Genomic DNA, 25469 nt, shown 5'->3' on the forward strand with positions numbered 1-25469 from the left:
ATTATTACGAAAACGTTTACATCTGCCAACTATCCTTTAAACAATGTGAATAACATCAACAAACTGAAATTTCTCAAGAAAACTAAGTGCAATTTCAACAATACTCTGTCTCACTTTATCATTTATCCCTCCGGTATCTGGGTGCGCCTTTTAGGCACACTTTGTACTTTGTTTTAAAAAACTTCATATTATTTTTCACAATTTAAATAACGTTAGAATTCAAAAGTTGTTCATTTTTGCATGATCTTTAAAATTCTGTCCACCAACTCAAATGTGCACATCGTAAACAAAAGAAAATGACCAGACTAGCATCTGTCTGCCCAGTGTGCCTAAAACGCACTATTTCTAACATTGGATCTGTATGATTAGGACTGACCTGGATTTACAAAAATAAAATCAAATTAGAGCAGAAAAATAAATCAATATTATATTTAATATAATACATAATATTTAATAGTTTGATTTATAGGTGTGCATTTTACGCACACTTGGTGACAGATGCTAGTATTTTTGAACATTTGACCTAGCGCCAAAAATAATCATGCAAATTACATCCAAACTGCATCCAAAAAAACGGTTTGTTTCCATTACAAACACGGCATTTAAAGGGTTAAAAAATGTGACAATTATTGAGTATTTGGTATTTTTATTTACGGCTCAAGTTGATGAAACAGAAAAAAACGCGTGAAAGAATTAAAAACAAATTGTATGAAATTTGTCTTTGACATTATTCTACAAATGTGACAGAAAGGCACACTTGGTGCTTAGTAAGGGCCTGGCTGGACGGGATACCGGAGGATTAAACGTGTAAATTACAACATACAGATCACAGTGGATTAACAAACACACAAAACATTTAATAACAGGCAGAATATTGTTAAAATTACACTTCAGGCATTTCAAAATGTTCATATTTGTTGAGGTTATTTGTGTATTTGTGAAATGTTAGTTTATGTGTAAATACAGTAAAATGACGTGAAAATGTTTACATTTACAAAGGGAAAAATTTGGAGTTGTGAGTATTTATAGGTTATTATGTTAGTATTTTACTGATCTGACCCACTGAGATTTAATTGGTCTGTATGTGGAACCTGAACTAAAATGATTAATATCTTCAGTGTAATTTTTGCATTTCACAAATTCATCCCAGGGGCCAGACTGGACCCTTTGGTGGGCCGGATTTGGCCCCTGGGCCACATGTTTGACACCTGTGTTTTAGCAGATTTTAAGGACCTGGATCTTTAGCTTTTGTTCCTTGAACCAAATATCTGGTCTAGATTATATCCTTTAGGAGTGAAGGTGAACAGGGTACTGCCAGTATCACAATAAATAGAAAAAATAATTGAAATTTTTTTTAAAAATGCCTATTTTTCTTTGTTCTTCCAGGAATGATAGTGTAATTATTTCAGCCTCTATGGTGGGCTTGGGTGATGTTTTCAATTAGTTACAAAGAACAAACTTCATATATCACTAAATATCACACTAAGAGTTCTGTTCCAAACTTATTTATTTACATATGCTTTACTTTATCCACTTGAACAGGTATCAGTCTAACAAAGTGAATAATACTTATGCCTCTGTCCACACTAACATGGATATTTTCCCAATGACTATATTTCTCTCTTAAAAGTAAGCACAACAATGACTACAAAGCAGTGGTGCAGTGGTCCCTTGAGAAGTGGGTATACTCTCAATTTTTGCCTTTTTTTTTTAAGTAGTCCAGAAAAACGCCCTGTTTTAGAAACAGTGACATGTCAGACTACTCTATTTAGTTTATCCATAAATCCATCAGTAGCATTTGCTCATTATTATAAAATTATCATGACTTGATCAGGAGCAGTTTGTAGGTTTTACTGGAAACACAAGCAGCTGCATGAATGGAAATGGATTCAACAGGAGGCAAACAGAGGACAATGTTAGCCTTTCATAATGTTAGCGTGTCATAATGTTAGCCTTTCATAATGTTAGTGTGTAATAATGTTTGCGTGTCATAATGTTAGCCTTTCATAACGTTAGCCTTTCAAAACATTAGCGTGTCATAACATTAGCCTTTCATAATGTTAGTGTGTCATAATGCTAGCCTTTCATAACATTAGCCTTTCATAATGTTAGTGTCATAATGTTAGCCTTTCATAACGTTAGCCTTTCATAATGTTAGTGTCATAATGTTAGCCTTTCATAATGTTAATTTGTCATAATGTTAGCCTTTCATAACATTAGCCTTTCATAATGTTAGTGTGTCATAATGTTATCCTTTCATAACGTTAGCCTTTCATAATGTTAGTGTGTAATAATGTTAGCCTTTCATAACATTAGCGTGTCACACTGCTAACCTTATGAAAGGCTAGCATTATGACACACTATACACTTTTATAATGTTAGCCTTTCATACTGTTAGTGTGTCATAATGGTAGCCTTTCATAATGTTAGTGTGTCATAATGGTAGCCTTTCATAATGTTAGCCTTTCATAATGTTAGCATATCATAACATTAGCGTGTCATAACATTAGCCTTTCAAAACATTAGCCTACTCACACAGTTGAACTATTGGTGACTAAATCTCTCCTCTAAATGTGCACTCATATGTCCACTAGTTTAAAACAGTGACTCATTCTGAAACCACCTTAAAATTGATCTCAGAATTATGGGTTTCATGAAAGTAGGTTCTCTTGTTATGTGTCACTCATGTTTATTCTGTCTTTCTCCACATTTCCAACAATCACACATCTTTCAAGGAGATGTGCAGTGACCTGTCAATCAACTGCGGTGGCACTGGCACCTGAGGAGGTGTCCAATCAGATTCCAGAGGTGGAAAGCGCCAGTTAGCAATATTTTCCTTGGCAAGACCCGCCCTACTCTGCCTCTGATTGGCTCATCACTGCTCATGCCTAAAGTTAACCAATCTAATTAGTGAAGGTGCTGAGTACTGGCCAATTAGAAGCAGAAGAGGGCGGGTCATGGCTTCACCATCCGACAAAGGCAATTTGGCTGCAGATACTACTGAATGAAGTGGGTACACGCAATGACTGAAAAATAAGTAGATATACGCTGTATACCGCCGTATCAGTGTCAGCTGCTGGTCTTTCAGACAGGGGAAGCTCATTGTCGGCTTACATCAAAAAAATCATCAAGTTATTTAAACATAATTTCGGCCCTCCGCTCCTTGTGATTTTTGTATTTGTGTATTTACAGTGCACGAAACGAACAGTTCATTTCATAGTGGTTTCTGTGATTTCACAGCAGAATGTGTGACGGTATTAAACTGAACTGTGTCAGTGAAGGAGCAGATCTGAAAACAGCTGTCAATCAAACGGGATTCAGCCTTTCGACCGATCCTCCAATCAGCACGTGGAAGCTCAGCGTCCTGCCCGGCCGAGCTCCGCCCACAGCTCCATTCACCCCCAGAGACGCCGAGCGTCCGGGGGCGGGACAACATGGTTTCATTTATCCAATTAGTGTCCAGTTTAGAGTCAGTTAAACCAGTTCCACTCAGTCCCATTGAAGTGCATGGACGCTGAGCGTCTACGGACAAATGCACTGAGCAGAGATGGAATGAACAAACACAGACACGGGAATGGAGGAGAAGTGAACAACATCCAGTCCACTGATCTGGGATCAAACTGATTCTGAACCAACTGGTCTGAGAGATGAATGTGTTCCAACACACTTGGAGTCAATGAAATGAAAACAACTGAACAGATTTGAGCATTTAATTTGAGTCATTTTAGGGGAAGCTGAGCTTCCGCTGCAGTCTGACACTGAACACCTCTGCTCCATATACATGGACTACACCACTGCTACAACTAGTACAAACAAGCAAAGCATAGTACCAGTATAAGCAGAATTTAACGTCAATGTTCAGGTTTTTGTAGAACCCCCCACCCCCCACAGTGATCTACAAAACCTATATGACCAGCTGTATAATATTTCAGATATATGTTCATTACACAAAGTACTGAACATGTAATCTAACCTCTTCTTACACACAAGTTAATTAAAAAAATCTTCACTTTGGAAAGCATTTTTTTTTTATCTTCATTTTAGTGACATCAAATGCTTTGTGTGTGTGGATGAGAGGTGTAGACATGGAGAAAAAAATGTTTTGCAAAATATCCATATTAGTGTGGACCAGACATTGATTTTAGATACACATGATGTGTTTTCAGCATAAAATATCTTGGAGTGATAGTGGCCTTTTCCACTTTTAATGTGTACTATTAGTACTATATTGACTTGTAAAAGTTGATTACTGGTCAGCTGCTGCTATGGAATGACGCATTTATATGTTTGTTCTTGTAGTAGATCCATGAAATGTGGTCCAAACTTGCGCGTGTGCGCGTGCGTGCACACACACATAATTATTTTTTAGCCCTTCTGCAATGTGCTAATTTGCATTTATCTTTTATCAATACACCATCTTTCTCACTTCTCCAGAAAATGTTTCACCTTATAACCTCATAATTATAATTACACAACAATATTTTTACACACTTATTTATGGATATGTCTTTAATTAGTAGTACATATTAAACTAATGGTGTTTAAAAGAGTCTATCTATCTATCTATCTATCTATCTATCTATCTATCTATCTATCTATCTATCTATCTATCTATCTATCTATCTATCTATCTATCTATCTATCTATCTATCTATCTATCTATCTATCTATCTATCTATCTATCTATCTATCTATTCTTTCCTTTTTGTTGTATTGATAATTTCTTTCCTGCTACTTTTTATTATACTTGAATGGAACAACTGTGACACACAATTTCCCAAGTAACAAGTATTCTGAAGCTGATTCTGATATTTTGTCTTTTAGAATTTTTGGATTTCCACTCTGGAACTGAAAAAAAAAACTAAAACAGCTGAATGGGAAAGACAAATGTCAGCCGTTACCATTACCGCTCACTTACAACCAAGGTTATTACCGTTAACGAAACTAACGAAATGACGAAAACTAGAATTGAAAAAACATTTTCCTTAACTGAAACAAATAAAAACTATAATTAAAAGAAAAAAAATGATAACCAACTGAAACTGTATTGTGTGTTTACAAAACTAACTAAAACATAAAAATTATGGATAAAATTCCCTTTGTTTTTGTCTTTGTCAATGTCGGGTTGATACAAAATCGATTTATTTCCCTCAAGCAATTTTCTCTGCTGACACCGTACGATATTTAAGGGTCCGTCACTTGTGTTTACTTGTGGTTTCCAGTCGTCTTCTGGTCCCCACTCTACCTGGAAACATGGAGACTAAAGCAGCAGAGTCCTGTCTGGGATTTATTTGAATACGACGACAGAGAAGAAGAGAAAAGAGACGACTAAACTAAAACTAAACTAAAATTAATACTAAAACTAAACTACAACAAAGCATTTAGAAAATAATGAAAACTAATAAAACCTTTCAAGCCTGCTCTAAAAATGAATTAAAACAAACTGAATTAGAGAAAAAAAAGTCCAAACAAAATAAAACTAAACTAGAATGAAAAATCCAAACCTACTAGAACCTTGCTTACAACTAGGGCTCTGTCCGACGGTGGGGGGGGGCTGCGGGTGGAGGGGGGTCTGGGCTGCAGGTAGTACTGGAGCTTCTCTCTGCTCTTCCCCAAAGGTGGGAACTGGTCTGTGGCTGTGGTTTTAGACGACTGCTGCCTCTTCCTCCTCTTCAGGAGCTCTTCCTCCTGAAGGATTTTAGCCACAATTTCCACCCTCTTTGACTTCTGCCTCTCTTCGAATTCCCTGAGAAAGGCAGATCGAACAACAGTGCATTATACTGAAATGGGGTCACGTATTCCTCAGCTCGCAGCGCAGAAACCAGCCCACGCGTGGCTGCGTGGAGTGGGAGTGGAGGACAAGCACGTGGGAGAGCAGAGGAGAGCGGAGGACATACTGTTGTTTGCGCTGGATCTCCTCTCGTTGTTTCTGTCGGTGCAGATGCTTGATGGCGTTGACGCCTTGAGCCTGGAGGGCTTCTCGGAGCTGCCTCTGGTGCTGCTCTGTCCTCCGGCCGCCGGCTTTGGCTCGGTTCTGCTGGATCCGTAAGCTCTCCTAAAGAAACAACGGCGCCTTAATTGAGTTTGGTTTGCAGTTCACTGTTAACTGTTGTAGGTTATCGTGAACACACCAATCCACTATTTGTAAAGTCTAAAACACAGGTGTCAAACATGTGGCCCAGGGGCCAAATCTGGCCCGCCAAAGGGTCCACTCCGGCCCATGGAATGAATTTGTAAAATGCAAAAATTACACTCAAGATATTAACAGTCCATCCTTTTATTTTTGGGGCCCATATAAAGCCCTACTTTAGTCTCAAGTGGGTCAGATTAGAAAAATACTGCCATAAAAACCTACAAATAATGACAATTCCAATTTTTTGCTCTGTTTTAGCGTAAAAAAGTGAAATTCCATGAAAATGTGTACATTTACAAACGAGCCTTTCAGAAAAAATATGAAAAACTAGAGATGTCCTAAGAGAAGTAGGTGCAATTTTGCTAATATTCTGCCAGTTACTAAAATATTTTGTGTATTTGCAGTATTTGTGTAAGTTAGGGCATCAAACTCAAAAATAATATCACAACCTGAACAACCTGAAATGTCTGAAGAAAATTAAGTGCAATTTTGACAATATTCTGCCTGTTACTCAGTGTTTTGTGTCTTCGTAGACCTAATCTGTATTGCATATGTAGAAATGATAAGTCGAGGCATAATACTGATAAAATTGTACTTATATTTCTTAACAAATTCCAATTTTTTCAGGTTATTCACATCCTTTTTGTCTGGACAGTCTGTAAATGTAAATACTGGCATAATTGAATGCTATTTTTTTTTTTGCACTAAAACGGTTTGGAGTTGTCATTATTTATTGGTTATCATGCCATTATTTTACAGGTCCGGCCCACTGCAGATTAAATTGGGCTGAATGTGGCCCCCGGAAGAAAATGAGTTTGAGAGCCCTGGTCTAAAATAATAAAATTTAATGATATGGTTGAATTCCAAACAGCATAATGTCTGTACACAGCCAGAAATAATCTATTACCAAACCATCTACAGAAAATGTTTCAGAAAAGAGAGGGAGGGTATAAATGAAGGGAAATGACAAATTTTAAGATACAAACATGTTGAACCACGAAGAAAAGATTCTGTTTATCCAATAATGGTGTAAGACTATGGAACAGACTGAGTGTGGAGCTGAAACAATGTCCAAATATCAAACAGGTTAAAAACAAATACAAACAAATGAGTTTTACAAAATACAGAGAGGAAAGGGCCTGGGGGGGGGGGGGGTGTCCAGTTGTTTTTCATAGTGGTGCTTTGACACATGTGCTGATAATATCAAGTTTAAATATGGATATATGAATATATTATTACTACATTACTATATAGGACAATAGAGAATATTATATGTATTTATATTAAACATGTATATGTGTTTTTGTTTGTTTTGTTTTATTTTTGTTTTTTTAATTTTTATTTATATCTGGTAGGATAAGTTGTAAATGGGTAATATCATATTAGTGTATATAGGAAAAAGGATGTGTGATATAGTTATATATACTATTGTTATTATTATTAGTAGTATTATTATAATTATTATTATTATTAATACTACTACTACTACTACTACTAATAATAATATTATTATTATTATCATTATTATTATTATTATTATTATTATTATTATTATTACTACTACTACTAATAATAATAATAATAATAATAATAATAATAATAATTATTATTATTATTATTATTATTATTATCATATTGATATTCATACAAAATAATAATTGCTATATAGTGATCATAAGGAATAGTAATTGGGGGTAGGAGTACGTAAGTTTATACTTCTTCCTACTCCTTTTCGAGCATGCATAATTCCATTTCATTTGTTTTCTCTATAATAATAATAATGATAATAATAATTATTATTTATTTATTTATTTATTATTACTATTATTATTGATGTATTTATTTTTGTTGTTTGTTTGCTTATCAATCATTTATGTACCAGTACTTATATTTTGTTAGTTGATTTTTGTTTTTATTTTACTGTCTACATGTTCGAAATAAAGATTTCATTCATTCATTCATTCATTCATTCATTCATGTTCAACATGGGAACCAGAAGATGAGGTTGTTTTTCCTACACTGGTACAGACTGGATTCAAGCTGGTGATGAAAAGCACAGCAAGACCATGAATAAAAGCGTATGTCAGGGGTGTCAAACTCATTTTAATTCAGTTCCACATACAGACTAATATGTTCTAAAGTGGGCCGGACCAGTAAAAAAACATAAATAATAGGATAAGAACTGATAAATAATGTCAACTCCAAAGTTTTCTCTGTGTTTTTGAGTGAAAAAAGTCAAATTCCGTAATGAAAATGTTTACATCTACGAACTGTACTTGAACATAACATGAACAAATATGAACAACCTGAAAATTCTGAGGAAAAATAAGTGTAATTTTAGCTATATTACACTTTAGTTTATCATTTATACATGTGCATCATAACTTACAGATCACAGCGGAACTACAAATACACAAAACATGTAGTAACAGGCAGAATATTGGTAAAAATACACTCTAAAAAAATCTGTAATTTAACAGAATTTTCACTGTTTATTTGACTGATTTTTTCTGTATTTTTAAGATACAGGAAAATATCAATGAAATGACAAAAACAGACTGTGATTTTACATGTCAAATGTAAAATAATACGAAAAAACTGTAACTGTGAATAACCATAAAATTTCCATTTTTTAAAAGAAATGTTTTCCTTTTTCACAGAAAAATACAGTTAAAATACATTTGCAAATGTATCGTAATTTCACAAATATTTCTTTTCTATTTATGGGATTAAACTGTTCATTTAAAGTTTAATACTGTAAAAAAATAAAAAAATAAAAAAACGAGATAAAATTACTGACAATTAACTGTTAAAGAAGTATTTGTTCTGTCAGTTGAACCAGACTTGTTTGTTAATTGACAAATATCTTGTGTAATTACAGGAGGTTTCATGTTGAATAAATGTATTTTTGTGAATGTATAACATGTATAAGCACTGATAAACTGTCCAAATACAGTTTTTATCAGTGGATTGGACAACTGAGTCTCATTGAAAATTATATATATATATATATATATATATATATATATATATATATATATATATATATATATGTATATATATATATATATATATATATATATATATACACTGAACAAAAATATAAACGCACCACTTTTGTTTTTGCTCCCATTTTTCATGAACTGAACTCAAAGATCTAAAACTTTTTCTCTGTACACAAAAGGCCTATTTCTCTCAAATATTGTTCATAAATTTGTCTAAATCTGTGTTAGTGAGCACTTCTCCTTTGTCCTTTGCTGAGATAATCCATCCACCTCACAGCTGTGGCAGATCCAGATGCTGATTAGACAGCAGGATTATTGCACAGGTGTGCCTTAGGCTGGCCACAATAAAAGGCCACTCTAAAATGTGCACTTTTACTGTATTGGGTGGTCCAGGGGGGTCAGAAAACCAGTCAGTATTTGGTGTGACCACCATTTTCCTCGCACAGTCTTCTTCATGAATTCTCTGAAACAGCTTTGGAGATGGCTTATGGTAGAGAAATGAACATTCAATTCACAGGCAAAAGCTCTGGTGGAGATTCCTGAAGTCAGCATGACCAGTGCATATTCCCTCAAAACTTGTGACATCTGTGGCATTGTGCTGTGTGATAAAACTGCACATTTTAGAGTGGCCTTTTATTGTGGCCAGCCTAAGGCACACCTGTGCAAAAGTCCTGCTGTCTAATCAGCATCTTGATATGCCACACCTGTGAGGTGGATGGATTATCTCAGCAAAGAAGAAGTGTTCACTAACACAAATTTAAACAGATTTGTGAACAATATTTGAGAGAAATAAACCTTGTGTGTACACAGAAAAAGTTTTAGATCTTTGAGTTCAGCTCATGAAAAATGGGAGAAAAACAAAAGTGGTGCGTTTATATTTTTGTTCAGTATATATATAGGGAATTGGATTGTTTTAATACATGAAAATATTCTTTATTAAACATTAAAAAGTCAAAAAAATATGCAAAATCTCATGTTAAGTTAGGGCAAAAAACTGTATTTTAATTATGGAAAATTACTGTATTTTTATGTGATGGTTATTTTCCGTTATTTAACAGTATTTTTTCGGCGCCCCTGCTGCCAGAATATTACCATTTTTTACAAGTTTTTTTTTTTTTTTTTTTACAGTGTACATACTTCTCTTAAGACATTTCAGGTTATTGATTTTTTTTTGTAAAAGGTTAGTCTGTAAATGTAAACATTTTTGTGTAATTTTACCTTTTTTACACTAAAACAAAGAGAGAAATTTGAGTTTTTCTTTATTTATAGGTTATTATGACAGTGTTTTACTGCTCTGACCCATTTTAGACTGAATTGAGCTAAAATGATTTTAACACCAGTGATTGTTGATCTCTTCAGTGTACTTTTTGCGTTTCATAAATTCGTCCCTTGGGTCAGACTGGACCCTTTGGTGGACCGGGTTTGGCCCCTGAACCGCATGTTTGACACCTGTGGCGTATGTTATGGACGGGTTTAGTTGAAAACAGCATCAGCAGCCCACAACTGAGATGATGCAGAGTGGAGAGCCAACATACTCAAAGAAAATATTTTATTATTTCACAGCAAGTTGGAGAGTTCCCTCAGAAGTGGATCATTAAACACAAGTTTAGTAAACTGGTGTTGATTTGACTCGGTCGAACATTTTTGACTTTGTGAACTCCAGAACGACTGAAACTTCTGTGTAGCCTCCAACCAACTGCTGTTTTTACCAGGAATATGTCTGTGGACTGTCTGCACTGCAGCGTGTCATCGATACAACTGAAGCACACAGCTCCGCTTCAGCAGTAATACTGAAGCACACAGCTCCGCTTCAGCAGTAATACTGAAGCACACAGCTCCGCTTCAGCAGTAATACTGAAGCACACAGCTCCGCTTCAGCAGTAATACTAAAGCACAGAGCTCTGCTTCCACAGTAATACTGAAGCACAGAGCTCTGCTTCAGCAGTAATACTGAAGCACACAGCTCCGCTTCAGCAGTAATACTGAAGCACACAGCTCCGCTTCAGCAGTAATACTGAAGCACACAGCTCCGCTTCAGCAGTAATACTGAAGCACACAGCTCCGCTTCAACAGCAATACTGAAGCACACAGCTCCGCTTCAGCAGTAATACTGAAGCACACAGCTCTGCTTCAGCAGTAATACTGAAGCACACAGCTCCGCTTCAGCAGTAATACTAAAGCACAGAGCTCTGCTTCAACAGTAATACTGAAGCACACAGCTCCGCTTCAACAGTAATACTGAAGCACAGAGCTCTGCTTCAACAGTAATACTGAAGCACAGAGCTCCGCTTCAGCAGTAATACTGAAGCACACAGCTCCGCTTCAACAGTAATACTGAAGCACAGAGCTCTGCTTCAACAGTAATACTGAAGCACAGAGCTCCGCTTCAGCAGTAATACTGAAGCACACAGCTCCGCTTCAACAGTAATACTGAAGCACAGAGCTCCGCTTCAACAGTAATACTGAAGCACACAGCTCCGCTTCAGCAGTAATACTGAAGCACACAGCTCCGCTTCAACAGTAATACTGAAGCACACAGCTCCGCTTCAGCAGTAATACTGAAGCACACAGCTCCGCTTCAGCAGTAATACTGAAGCACACAGCTCTGCTTCAACAGTAATACTGAAGCACACAGCTCCGCTTCAGCAGTAATACTGAAGCACACAGCTCCGCTTCAGCAGTAATACTGAAGCACACAGCTCTGCTTCAACAGTAATACTGAAGCACACAGCTCCGCTTCAGCAGTAATACTGAAGCACACAGCTCCGCTTCAGCAGTAATACTGAAGCACACAGCTCCGCTTCAGCAGTAATACTGAAGCACACAGCTCTGCTTCAACAGTAATACTGAAGCACACAGCTCCGCTTCAGCAGTAATACTGAAGCACACAGCTCTGCTTCAGCAGTAATACTGAAGCACACAGCTCCGCTTCAGCAGTAATACTGAAGCACACAGCTCCGCTTCAACAGTAATACTGAAGCACAGAGCTCCGCTTCCACAGTAATACTGAAGCACAGAGCTCTGCTTCAACAGTAATACTGAAGCACAGAGCTCCGCTTCAGCAGTAATACTGAAGCACACAGCTCCGCTTCCACAGTAATACTAAAGCACAGAGCTCTGCTTCAACAGTAATACTAAAGCACACAGCTCTGCTTCAACAGTAATACTGAAGCACACAGCTCTGCTTCAACAGTAATACTGAAGCACACAGCTCTGCTTCAACAGTAATACTAAAGCACACAGCTCTGCTTCAACAGTAATACTGAAGCACACAGCTCCGCTTCAGCAGTAATACTGAAGCACACAGCTCCGCTTCCACAGTAATACTGAAGCACAGAGCTCTGCTTCAACAGTAATACTGAAGCACAGAGCTCCGCTTCAGCAGTAATACTGAAGCACAGAGCTCTGCTTCCACAGTAATACTAAAGCACAGAGCTCTGCTTCAACAGTAATACTGAAGCACACAGCTCTGCTTCAACAGTAATACTGAAGCACACAGCTCCGCTTCAGCAGTAATACTAAAGCACAGAGCTCTGCTTCAACAGTAATACTAAAGCACACAGCTCTGCTTCAACAGTAATACTGAAGCACACAGCTCCGCTTCAGCAGTAATACTGAAGCACACAGCTCCGCTTCAACAGTAATACTGAAGCACAGAGCTCCGCTTCCACAGTAATACTGAAGCACAGAGCTCTGCTTCAACAGTAATACTGAAGCACAGAGCTCCGCTTCAGCAGTAATACTGAAGCACACAGCTCCGCTTCAGCAGTAATACTGAAGCACACAGCTCCGCTTCCACAGTAATACTGAAGCACAGAGCTCTGCTTCAACAGTAATACTGAAGCACAGAGCTCCGCTTCAGCAGTAATACTGAAGCACAGAGCTCTGCTTCCACAGTAATACTGAAGCACACAGCTCCGCTTCAGCAGTAATACTGAAGCACACAGCTCCGCTTCAACAGTAATACTGAAGCACAGAGCTCCGCTTCCACAGTAATACTGAAGCACACAGCTCTGCTTCAACAGTAATACTGAAGCACAGAGCTCTGCTTCAGCAGTAATACTGAAGCACACAGCTCCGCTTCAGCAGTAATACTAAAGCACAGAGCTCTGCTTCAACAGTAATACTAAAGCACACAGCTCTGCTTCAACAGTAATACTGAAGCACACAGCTCCGCTTCAGCAGTAATACTGAAGCACACAGCTCCGCTTCAACAGTAATACTGAAGCACAGAGCTCCGCTTCCACAGTAATACTGAAGCACAGAGCTCTGCTTCAACAGTAATACTGAAGCACAGAGCTCCGCTTCCACAGTAATACTGAAGCACAGAGCTCCGCTTCAGCAGTAATACTGAAGCACAGAGCTCCGCTTCAGCAGTAATACTGAAGCACACAGCTCCGCTTCCACAGTAATACTGAAGCACACAGCTCCGCTTCCACAGTAATACTGAAGCACAGAGCTCTGCTTCAACAGTAATACTGAAGCACAGAGCTCTGCTTCCACAGTAATACTGAAGCACAGAGCTCCGCTTCCACAGTAATACTGAAGCACAGAGCTCTGCTTCAACAGTAATACTGAAGCACAGAGCTCTGCTTCAACAGTAATACTGAAGCACAGAGCTCCGCTTCAGCAGTAATACTGAAGCACACAGCTCCGCTTCCACAGTAATACTGAAGCACACAGCTCCGCTTCCACAGTAATACTGAAGCACAGAGCTCTGCTTCAACAGTAATACTAAAGCACAGAGCTCTGCTTCAACAGTAATACTGAAGCACACAGCTCTGCTTCAGCAGTAATACTGAAGCACAGAGCTCTGCTTCCACAGTAATACTGAAGCACACAGCTCCGCTTCAGCAGTAATACTGAAGCACAGAGCTCCGCTTCAGCAGTAATACTGAAGCACAGAGCTCTGCTTCCACAGTAATACTAAAGCACAGAGCTCTGCTTCCACAGTAATACTGAAGCACACAGCTCCGCTTCAGCAGTAATACTGAAGCACAGAGCTCTGCTTCCACACTGAAGCACTGCAGCTGTTTGGTTCACCCCAGTGCAAAGATATGGAGACTGAACAGCAGAAGTGGAGAGAAAACCAGCACAGGGTGTACTGAAACACTGAAAGACTGAAACGCTGAAAGACTGAAACGCTGAGTGTACAGTTTACTCCTGCTCAGGTTACAGATTTGCTTTTAGGAACTATTGGTTTAGAAACTAATTCATTGAGTTGACTTTAAAAATAGTTTTAATCGAAGTTTGCACAGTTGTTAAAGAAAATCCATGAACTGGCAACACTGATGAGTTTGGTGAAATCCACTACCACACAACTCCTGACAACAACTAAGGGAGAAGAAGGAGTTGTGTTAAAATAAACAAATGTGGTGACTAACTGGTATCCAGCAGGTGTCCGTGTACGCAGTGTGACTAACAGTTTTTTCCTGCTGAACTCATTCCTTCTGTAAAGTCATGATGATTAGGAAAGTGGAACTGGACTGTCTGCATGGGTGGAGCAGCCTGGACATTTGGATTCACACAAAGTGACAGAGGATGAAACAGTGGAAGACATTCACATGGGGATGTTCGCTGAAAGAGAGGGAGGATACAATCTTAGGGGAGAGCTAAATTTAAAAAAAAAAAAACATAAAGTAAGAACAACAATGAAACGTATGAGCACAATGAGCTGTGGAGTGACTTTGTGGAACAATCTAGAACAGGAGATAAAGGAAAGTACAAATATAAATACATTTAAAAGAGGTTTAAAGAATAGTTTCTAAATGGGTTTATGGAAGATGAAGGATAAAAATAGTACTGTCTCAAATACCAGCCGTAGTTCTTGGAATTAAGACAGCGGAATTTGAATTTCAGAGTTTTTAATATGAGTGAGTGGATTAGTGAGGTGGATAAGTGAGGACAAATGTGAAGTCTAGATGGACTGGGATTGTGGGTGTGAAATTATGGGATGGACTTTATGATGCATTTAAGTTATTCACTCCTTTGGTGAAGCTTAAAAAAAAAAAAAAAGTGCCTTAACCCTAAAATTATTCAGAAATATTGCATTGAGATGGTAGATCTGTTTTTTGTTGTTGCTGATTTTTTTTATTTGATTTTTTTATTTGATTTTATTATTATTATGGTGTGAATGCTCGATGCTGTACACATTTAAGTTGATGTAAGCCACAGGTGTCAAACATGCGGCCCGGGGGTCAAAACCGACCCCCAAAGGTTCCAGTCTGGCCCGAGGAATTGCAAGACGCAAAAATTACACGCCATTTCAGTTCAGGTTCCACATACAGACCAACGTGATCTCAATTAAAAATAATAGCATAATAACCTATAAATAATGACTCCAAATTTTCTTACTTTAATGTGAAAAACATAATATTACATTACACCTATAAATAAGTAATGACAACTCCAAATGTTTCTTTGTTTTAGTGTAAAAACTTACATTAAATGATGAAAATACTAACATTTACAAACTATCCTTTAACAACAAAATGCAAAAAACCTGAAATTTTGAAAGTGAAATTTTAACATTAATCTTCCTGTTATTAAATATTTTGTGCCTTTGTAGATCCAACCATAATATATATGCATGTATATATGGTAAGTTGAGTTGTAATACTGTTAAAATTGCACTTATTTTTCTCAAGAAATTTCAGTTTTTTTCCAGTTATTCACATCATTTTTGTTTGGATAGTTTGCAAACGTACATATTTTTTATAATTTAATTTTGATTGCTCTAAAACACAGAGGAAAAATTTGGATCATTATTCACAGGTTATAATGCTATTGTTTTAATGGTCCGGCCCACGTAAAATCAGTTTGGGCTTAATGTGGCCCCTGAACTAAAATGAGTCTGACACCCCTGATGTAAGCAGTGTATTAAGTGAAAAGGACAGGCAAAAAAAATCAGCTTTTGCTTCTAGCCTGTTCCTTTTTTAGTTTTTATGTTTATTACGATTAATGTATTAAGTACAATGACTGATGTAAACCAAAATAAAATTCATTTGTTCGTTCGTGCGTTCGTTTGTTCATTCATTCATTTATTACCCTGTTCCCCCTAAGGGGAGGCAAGGGGTAATTTGGTAGTTTGTTTGTTTGTAACACTTTAGCAGCAAAACTATTGGTTGCATTCATATCAAATTAGTCTTACAGATTACCAGTGACCCAGAATAGATGTCATTACATTTTGGGAAAAGTAGGTCAAAGTTCAAATTTTTTATGATTTTTTAAAATCTTCCTATTTACTTATAATGGGCAAAATACATGTGAGGGGCGGGGTCTGTTGTACCTGGCACCACTTGTTGAAAAGGCTTTCATGCCTACTTTGTTTTGTTTGGACTTTCACAGTTTGTAGTTTTTTTCAAACCAAATTTGTAGAATTGAAACCAAAGATAACATATAAACAGCAGTGATGCTGAGACAAACATATGATGGGGTGACTGGATGAGATCAGGTCTGATGCACACAGACTGAACCCATAAGGACCCAAACAGGCCCCGAAGACCCAAAACATCTACTGATCTAAACTGTTTCATACCTGTGGATCCACTAATCCTATCAATCCATGTCAATAATTGGTGTCAAATACAGTTCTTCATCTTTTCATGGTCATCAGATATGACCATATTTGGACATTCAGAGGCTCTGTAGTTACCGTGGAAACACTGTCATCTTCTCCAACATTGATTCACCAGTCAAACCCATGGAGCTGGATCAGTGACAGTGGATGGACACACTGGGTTTAGGTTCAGATAAAATGAACAAAAATGAATAAAAAAAACCTACAAAATCATAAATAATGTGGAAAAAAAATGAAAAAAGTACTAAAATAAAGTGAAAAAGAGTCAAACAAGCCACAGAATAAACAAAAACAGTTCAAAACAAATAATAAATACAATGAACAAAAATGAATAATAAATCAATAAAATAAGTCACACAAATAAAATAAACCACAAACTGATGTAATTTGGGAAAAAAAAAAAACAATTTAGAGAGGCCAACAAAATGAACAAAACACAAGTAAAATAATGCAGGAAATTGACAAAATCATAGAAGAACATTTACAAAATGATAAATAACATGGAGAAAAAAGCAAAGAAAAAAAAAAATGACAAAATTAATTTAAAAAAATGGAAATATTGATTCACCAGTAAAACCCATGGAGTTGGATCAGTGACAGTGGATGGACACACGAGTTTATGTTCAGTTAATGAGAGATTGGACTGAAAAAGACACTTTTTCTTCAGTTTTCTCTGTTTTTGATAGAATAACCCTGGTGCTTTATCGGAGCTTTATGATCAGTGAATTAAATATAGGAAAATACATGATTTTCATTGAAAAAAAATCCAAAATACAGAGGATAATATTACAATAAATGGTGAGAAATCACTTCAGAAAGGTTAAATCTAGAGAAACAATCATTTGGAGACTGCTGCAAAATGACCACTGGGTCTTTATGGGTCATCCATGGAGGAACGTGAAAGGCCACAGGGAGCTGATTTGTTGATCTTGTAAATTGTATTGCTGTTGTCTTTGACTATCAGAACATTTGGTCTTCAGATTTTTGTGTTATCGTGTTCAGTTCAGGAGACACGACACAAAGTACAACATTCAGCTTCGATGAAAAGTAAAATGGTTGAATTTATGAAAAAGTCCAAAACATCTACCCGTACAAGTCTGCAGACTTTCGTGCTTTTAAGAAAAACATTTCACTTCAAATTTGACACATATTACATGAATGAGATTCAAAAGGTTCTAAATGCTCCTACGCTGTTCTTACTAGCGGCAGTAACTCCTGTTAGTGGTGCTGCATTTATGGTGCATGATGACGTACTGTATTATCTCTCCATTCTAATCCAGTCTCACATGAGACAAACCAAACCCATGGTATCAGTGGAAGACATGGCTTTATCTCCACATGTCTGTTTGTGAATCTGTTTAGCTCTAATATATGCACCCGATGAGCTCCTGTTTAAGGACTGGGAGCTGCAATGCACAGCTTATGAGATACAGGTCTGTGAGTGGATTAAGAGTGGTTTTAATGCACTATACATATGGCAGCTATAGAAGATGTAAATAATACATGGAGCTGCTGTTTGTTCAGTACGTCTGAAACAGTCGATGTGAGAGAACGCTGCTGCTTACTTGCGTGGCTGCGATGTTAGCTTTCAGGGACTTGACAGCCTGCATCCTCTTCTCCAGCAGCTCCTTGTTCTGCCGCTCCTTCTCAGCCTCCTGCTGATGCATCCTGAAGGAAAAACCAACGATCGGCTTAAATTTAAATCTGCTGCTACTGTTTGGAATTTTTATAACAATAAAAACAACATTGTGGTTCAGGTGGTCTGTGTCATTCAGTATATGCTGGATGTTTGTTACTGGTCTAAAAAAAAACCATGAGGACACAGGGTTCTAAACTGTGTTTTAAATGAAGTAAACAACAAATTATACTACTAGCTATTTCATGTCGAGACCTATTTTTGGTTATGTAGAGAAAAAAAAAAAATCTTTTTTTTTTTAGACTAGTAATAAAATAATCTTAAATTCCAATGAAGCCACGCTTAAGCAGAGGGTTAAATGCTTACTTTCAGAAATGTCCATTGGTTTAGCTCATTTGATTAATTAGTGATTAAAAAAAACATGCTTTTTGAGAAAAGTGAAATTCCCTGCATAACCAGCACCATCTGATATTAAAATGCTTAAAAAAGCAATTCACCCCAATTTTTCAGACAAAATGATTTTTGTAATGATAAAAGGGTGTATAAAAGGTCATAAAACTACACTGAAAACAGAAATATATGACTGAGATTTCAAGTTATAGCAATGATAAGTTCTGTTCTTATTCATTCTTAGAGAACTTTCCAAGAGACTGAATGTAGTTCATACAAAAAGTTCTGTAATTTTCTTAAAAATCTTTTTTTGGCAAAAATTTTAATGGATTTAAAAACTTAAGATGTTATACTATTTAAGTACAAAATGTTTGAAATCATTATCTCAGTTCCAATTTTTTGATTCAAAGTCAATAAGCGCGTGACTTGACCCTACTGCCACATGAGTCGTATTGATATTTATGTTTTTAATATTCTAACAAAGGGCTGTCAAACTCATTTTGGTTCAGTTCCATATTTGGCCCAATTTGATCTCGAGCAGGTCAGACCAGTAAAATAATGACTTAATAACCTATAAATAATGACAGATCCAAGTTTTTCATTTTGTTTTAGTACAAAAAAAGCCCAATTAAATTATGAAAATATTTACATTTTACAAAAAAGATGTGAATAACCTGAAAAAACAGAAATTTCATTTGAAAAATTAGTGCAATTTTGACAATATTCTGCCTGGACTTCTTATTTCTACATGTACATTTACACACAGTGTTTCATAAACATTTGGGAACAGACAGAATATTGTTCAAATGTTGGAGTTTGGAACTAAAATTTGAACAGTTTCTCCAATATTCCATCTGTTATTATGAACACAACTGCAGATCCCAGTGGATCCATAAATGCACCAAACATTTAGGAACAGGCAGAATATTGTTCAAATTGCACATTTCAGGTTGTTCATCTTTGTTTTCATTTATGTATTTATTTGTATTTTATTGTGAAAGAATAGTTTCGTAAATGTAAGTATTTTCACAGTGTAATGTTATTTTTTTCACTTAAATTTTTTCCACATAATTTTTCACAAAGTAGGTTTGTCGTTGTCATTATTTCTGGGTTATTGTGTTGTTCTTTTGACTGTAGATCACATTGGTCTGTATGTGGAACCTGAACCAAAAGGATGTGGACAACCTGGACTGTTCAGGTTCATTTTTGCACTTTCATCCTGCAGGGCCGGAATGGAACCTTTGGCGAAGGGGCCAGATTTGGCCTCCGGGCCGCATGTTTGACACCTGTGTTCTAACAAGAGCCCATATGTATTATTATCATTTAAGGTTAGTATTACATTACAACCATTTTCCATGCAATCTTTGAAGCAGTCCTGATTCTGAACACATCCAGGCTTTTACTGTCTATACTGTCAGTACACACAACAGATTTACTTGCATTTACTAATTTGTTAGGAAACAAAGCTGACGTGACTGAATAAGTGTCTCCTCCTCTGCTCCACTGCTGGTTTCAGCTGTTGCTAGGCAAAGAACATCTGTGCCTGAGCTGACAAAAATGGAGCTCTGTTTTAGAAAAGAAGCGTAGTTCGACTTCAGCAGGTCCTGACAGTTCACAGTAAAGGCTGGGTGGCCTTCCTGTCCCCACCTGTCCCACTGTCCTAGACTTCCTCAGAAATGGCTGAATGTTTGATTCCTAGTTGGATCCATCTTCTGGTTCCATATATTGATCTTGTCCAACTCTTTAAACCTCCGCATGTTGAACTCAGCCCCATTTGACACCATCTTCAACCACCAACATTTACTACACTGCAAAAATCTGAATCTTCACCTAAAGAGTAATTTTTCAGTGAGATATAAGAGCTGATGTTTAGACAATACACCTGGAAAATCTGATTTCAAGAAATCTAACCAAGATCATTTTCACTTGTTCCATTGGCAGGTTATTTTTTTGCTTGAATTAAGCAAAAATATCTGCCAATGTGAAATGCAAAAATTACACTAAAATATAAATCATTTTAGTTCAGGTTCCACATTTAATCTCAAGTGGGTCGGATCAGTAAAATACTATCAGAATAACCTATGAATACTCACAACTCCAAATTTTTGTCTTTGTAAATGTAAAAATTTTCATGTCTTTTTACTGTATTTGCATGTATCTTGTATGTATGTATCTTTATTTAGGCGGGACAGTGCACATTAATGAACACATTTATACATTCCATTTCAGTATAAACATGTAAATATGCTGGAGTTAGCGCCAATGCTAATGTTCATCCGCAGTCCCCACTTAATAAATGACAGAGATCTGTGCAGAGCAATACAGCGTAATATATTGCAAAACAGTACAGTTCAATACACTACAACATAGTACATATCAAGAACTAAAATAAACATTTACTACTTAAAAGACAATACACTACGAGTCAGAGATTAAAATAAACATTTTATTTACACTAAAACAAACTACCATTTCACAGAAACGCGAATAACCTGAACAAATATGAACATTTTGAAATGTCTGAAGTGCAAGTTTTCCCATATTTTTCCTGTTATTAAATGTTTGGTGTATTTGTTGATCCACTGTGATCTGTATGTTGTAATTTAGATGTGTAAATGATAAACTGAGACATAATATCGTTAAAATTGCACTTAGTTTTCTTAAGAAATTTCACTTTGTTCATGATATTCACATTATTTTAAAGGATAGTTGATAGATGTAAACATTTTGATCACATAATCTTACTTTTTTCGCTCTAAAACTTAGAAGAAAGTTTGGAGTTGACATTATTTCTATATTATTATGTTATTATTTTACTGGTCCGGCCCACTGCAGATCAAATTTGGCTAAATGTGGCCCCTGAACTAACATGAGTTTGACAGCCCTGGTCTAGAGTAAAACCAGACAACACTGTGGCAGTTGCAGATTTGTTGTCATAATATTACAGTTCAGCAGCTCCTGGGGTGTTGAAGGGCCGCTCAGATAAAACAAACAAATAAGACTGAATTTGTCCAGTTCTCTGCCACTATATTAGGATTGACAGAATCTTAAAGCACCAGATGCTGTTTTTCTGTCGGCTCCAGCTCTGCTTTCAGCTCTTATCCTGCTGCTTTAATGAATGTGTTCTAAAGTATCTAGTCTGTAATAGATTTTGTCAGTCTGAGCGAATGATCAATAGCATTCGTCCGTTCTTCAATGAGTCCTCTGAGACACTTCATATCCTCGCTCCAGTTTAAGCCCTGTCTATCGGCTCATTACCTTTGAATGGTCTCTTTCAAGAACTTGGCGGCTTTCTTGCGGTTCATCCGGCCGTCTTCGATTTTCTTCTGAGACTCGCCTTCGTCTTTCCTCAGTGTGACTGTCTGTTTGCTATCAGGACACACAGAGACAAAAAAAACACCAAAACAACACACAACAATTTATATGTGAAACTATTTACATCGATAAATGTTAAATATAAGTGAGTTGAGGCTTTGGGGTGGGCTTGAACTCTCTGAAGTGCAGAGGTCACATTCATTTCCATTCATATATTCATATACAGCCAACTGAAGGAATATAAAGCCAAGTACCACAGCTCAGTGTCAAATGGAAACATGTCTGTTTTCCCTACTTCCTCAAATGCTGCAGATTCTGGCTGACTTTCCTCTCCTGCTGCAGTCTTGTTGCTGCCTTCTGGGCCTTGAGAATCTGGAAGGTTTGTTCCTGCTCCTGCACCTCCTGCCGGAGTGAGGAGAATCTGCCAAGTTCCACCTCGATCTCACAAAACTCCAGCCTGAGGAGCCAAGACAAAGGAAGGGAAAAGAATTCAATAAAACAATATAATCATAAAGAAAAACTGACACAGTCAAAATCTACAGCTGATAGATAAGATATAAACAAGAGAAACTACCAGTAAAATGTGGTAGAATCAATTTTTTTATGCAAATGATGTTTTTTTTTTTCATCTTCCGGATATGTTTTGTCAATTACATATTGGCTAAAATTTCCTTAGGGGGTCAAATGTGTGTCCATTTTTGTCAAAAAAAAAAGATTTCATAAATGCACAGAAGTGTGTGTAAATAATGCTAATCCATTTGTGCACAGACTACTGATATTCTTTGACAGTGGAAGCTCTATTTCCATAAATATTGGATTTGGAATAGCACGTGGATGTGAAAACTTTTGCTGGTGGACGGACGTGACATTACCCATGATGCTCTGGTCAGTACCAGTACTTTATTAGGAATAAACTTCTAGACTTCCTATTGCTAATTGTGCTCTTCTTCATAAATGTTGGTATTGTGGATCTAAAACAATCCCAGCTGACACAAAAACACTAAATGTGTCAGTGGACGGATGTGACATGGTTGTTGTGGATCCCATCATACTGATGCTCTGCAGCCATGTCAGCGTTTACACTAATGATCCCTGTGCAAAAACTAGGAGCACTATTATTTATTGGATAGTTTAGCATCAGACTAAAGAGGAAAGAACAATCTAGAATTGTTCTTTGTGTCTAAAAATGCTTCTTATTGTAAAAGTGTTGATGTAAACAGTGCTGTGTGCCATTCTTCATGTATGTATTGGTGGAACAGAAGCAGGATGGACTGACACACTGACTGGACTGGACAGACTGATTTAATATGAACAAAGACAAAAATAACATCTCTAGGCAAATTTTAGCTGATATACGTTGTTACTGTACTTTAGTGGCATATTCAGGTATCTGTGATTGGATTATTTTCTGACTTTTTCCTTCTGCTCTCTACATATTAACACTTCACTGTATTTTCTACACTTTCAAAACAGGCCCATTACTTAAGTTTTACAGTGTTGTCACACCACTATTACAAACCCATATCCATGTTCAACAGTGGTCCAGTTGACAGTAGAACACCTCTAGAGAAGGCAGTAGTTTATTACTGTGAGGAGGTTTCAGTCTTTTTTTTTTTAACCTTTGTTTATTTGGAGTTTTATAGAAATTGGGCAACACAAACACTGTATCATATGTGACATCAATTGAAAATAAATTGTTGCACAATTTCCATTTTTTTACATGCAAAAAAACACAAGAACAAGTACACCAACCTTCTCCATTAACAAAAAAAAAAAAAAAAAACTAAACAAACAAAGAAAGGTCTTGAAAGGTTCACATTTAGAATATCAATGCATTATATGTTACACAAGGTGCATTACCGAATAGAAAAAAAAAAGAAGAGGACCAGGCGGAAAAATTACCATAAAGGTCAATCTGGAACAAAGGGGAAATTTGTTCTCCTGACTAGTTGAAACAAAGGATTTCAGATTTGTGAAAATTTATCAGCAGACTCATAAAGTGTCATTCTAATTTTTTCCAATTTGAGGAAATACAGGACGTCTCTGAGCCAGTGAATGAAGGAAGGGGGCTGTGGTGATTTCCATTTCAGGACAATTACCCTTCTCGCCAGAATAGTCATAAATGCAAGAGAATTACTTAGAGAGGTGGAGAGGGAAGGTGTCCCGACAAAAATCCCAAATAGGGCATTTCAAGGGGTTTGAATTAATTTTCCTACCAATTACATTAGAGACGATGGTAAAAACTTCAGTCCAAAAGTCAACCAGCTGTGGACTGAACCAGAATGTGTGAATAAGGTTACCCGGGGATTGATGACAGGTTTCAGTCTTAAGTTAAAGCAGTGTTTGTCAAACTGTGGGGCGGGACCCCTGGGGGGCATGAAGTCTTCCCAGGGGGGTCATGAATCACTCCTGGGTATTTTTTTTTTTGTTCTTCGGGTTTGAACATGTATCAGGTGGAACTAATGTGGTGAACTCATTTTATGAACGTCCACCAAACCAATCTGTTACCAAGGTGACCTGTTACTAGACTAGACAAAGAGTTTAGGTTTGGACAATGGACAAGGACACATGGACAGACAGGTTTGTGCTTTGGACCAGTTTGAACAGTTTGGACTTTAATGTTCTCAGATGTCCAATGGAAACAGGCTCACTGACCCACTGATATTGGCAGTGTTGGGCAAATTACTTTTAAAAAGTAATTAGTTATAGTTACTAATTACTTTCCCAAAAAAGTAATTGAATTAGTAACAGAATTACTCCTTCATAAATGTAATTAGTTACCAGGGAAAGTAATTATTGTGTTACTTTTTGAAAAACCTTCAAATATGTAAAAGGAAACTGATTTTTGAGCGTGTTTCACAGTCAGTTTCATAGAGTAGAACAGCAGACAGGGACTGAAGACCAGGACTGGGGTGAGGCTGGGGTCCCCCAGGGTTCAGCTTTTCCACCACATAAGTGCATACCTGCATTTATAGAAGCAGATGCTCCTCCAGGTAATCCCACATCTGCACTTTTTTCAGTCGTTCCTCTGATTCAGCAGGAAATGTGTTCAATCCAGTCAGACTGTCACTGATAACTCCTCCCCTAAATGAGCTGATAACTCCTCCCCTAAATGAGCTGATAACTCCTCCCTTAAATTAGCTGATAACTCCTCCTCTAAATTAGGTGATAACTCCTCCCTTAAATTAGCTGATAACTCCTCCCTTAAATTAGCTGATAACTCCTCCCTTAAATTAGCTGATAACTCCTCCCTTAAATTAGCTGATAACTCCTCCTCTAAATTAGCTGATAACTCCTCCCTTAAATTAGCTGATAACTCCTCCCCTAAATTAGCTGATAACTCGTCTCATGCCTGGCTGAGCGAGCCAGGACAGATAACAGCTGTTAGATATCCGTGCATAGTAACACACC

At 36.9% G+C, this 25469-nt stretch overlaps 1 protein-coding gene across 1 annotated transcript in view; it reads right to left on the reverse strand.

Annotated features, from left to right (window-relative positions):
* LOC115422497 (cilia- and flagella-associated protein 74-like) overlaps window positions 1-25469 on the reverse strand; it is a 120781-nt gene that overhangs the window by 79101 nt on the left and 16211 nt on the right. The window contains exons 7-11 of the mRNA XM_030138844.1: window positions 22354-22515; window positions 22002-22112; window positions 18283-18385; window positions 5898-6055; window positions 5524-5746 (exon numbers count right to left, since the gene is read on the reverse strand). Of these exons, the coding sequence (XP_029994704.1) occupies window positions 5524-5746; window positions 5898-6055; window positions 18283-18385; window positions 22002-22112; window positions 22354-22515 (757 nt within the window). The remainder of the gene's footprint in view (window positions 1-5523; window positions 5747-5897; window positions 6056-18282; window positions 18386-22001; window positions 22113-22353; window positions 22516-25469) is intronic.

The sequence above is a fragment of the Sphaeramia orbicularis genome, chromosome 7 (assembly GCF_902148855.1).
Source record: "Sphaeramia orbicularis chromosome 7, fSphaOr1.1, whole genome shotgun sequence".
Lineage (NCBI taxonomy): Eukaryota > Metazoa > Chordata > Actinopteri > Kurtiformes > Apogonidae > Sphaeramia > Sphaeramia orbicularis.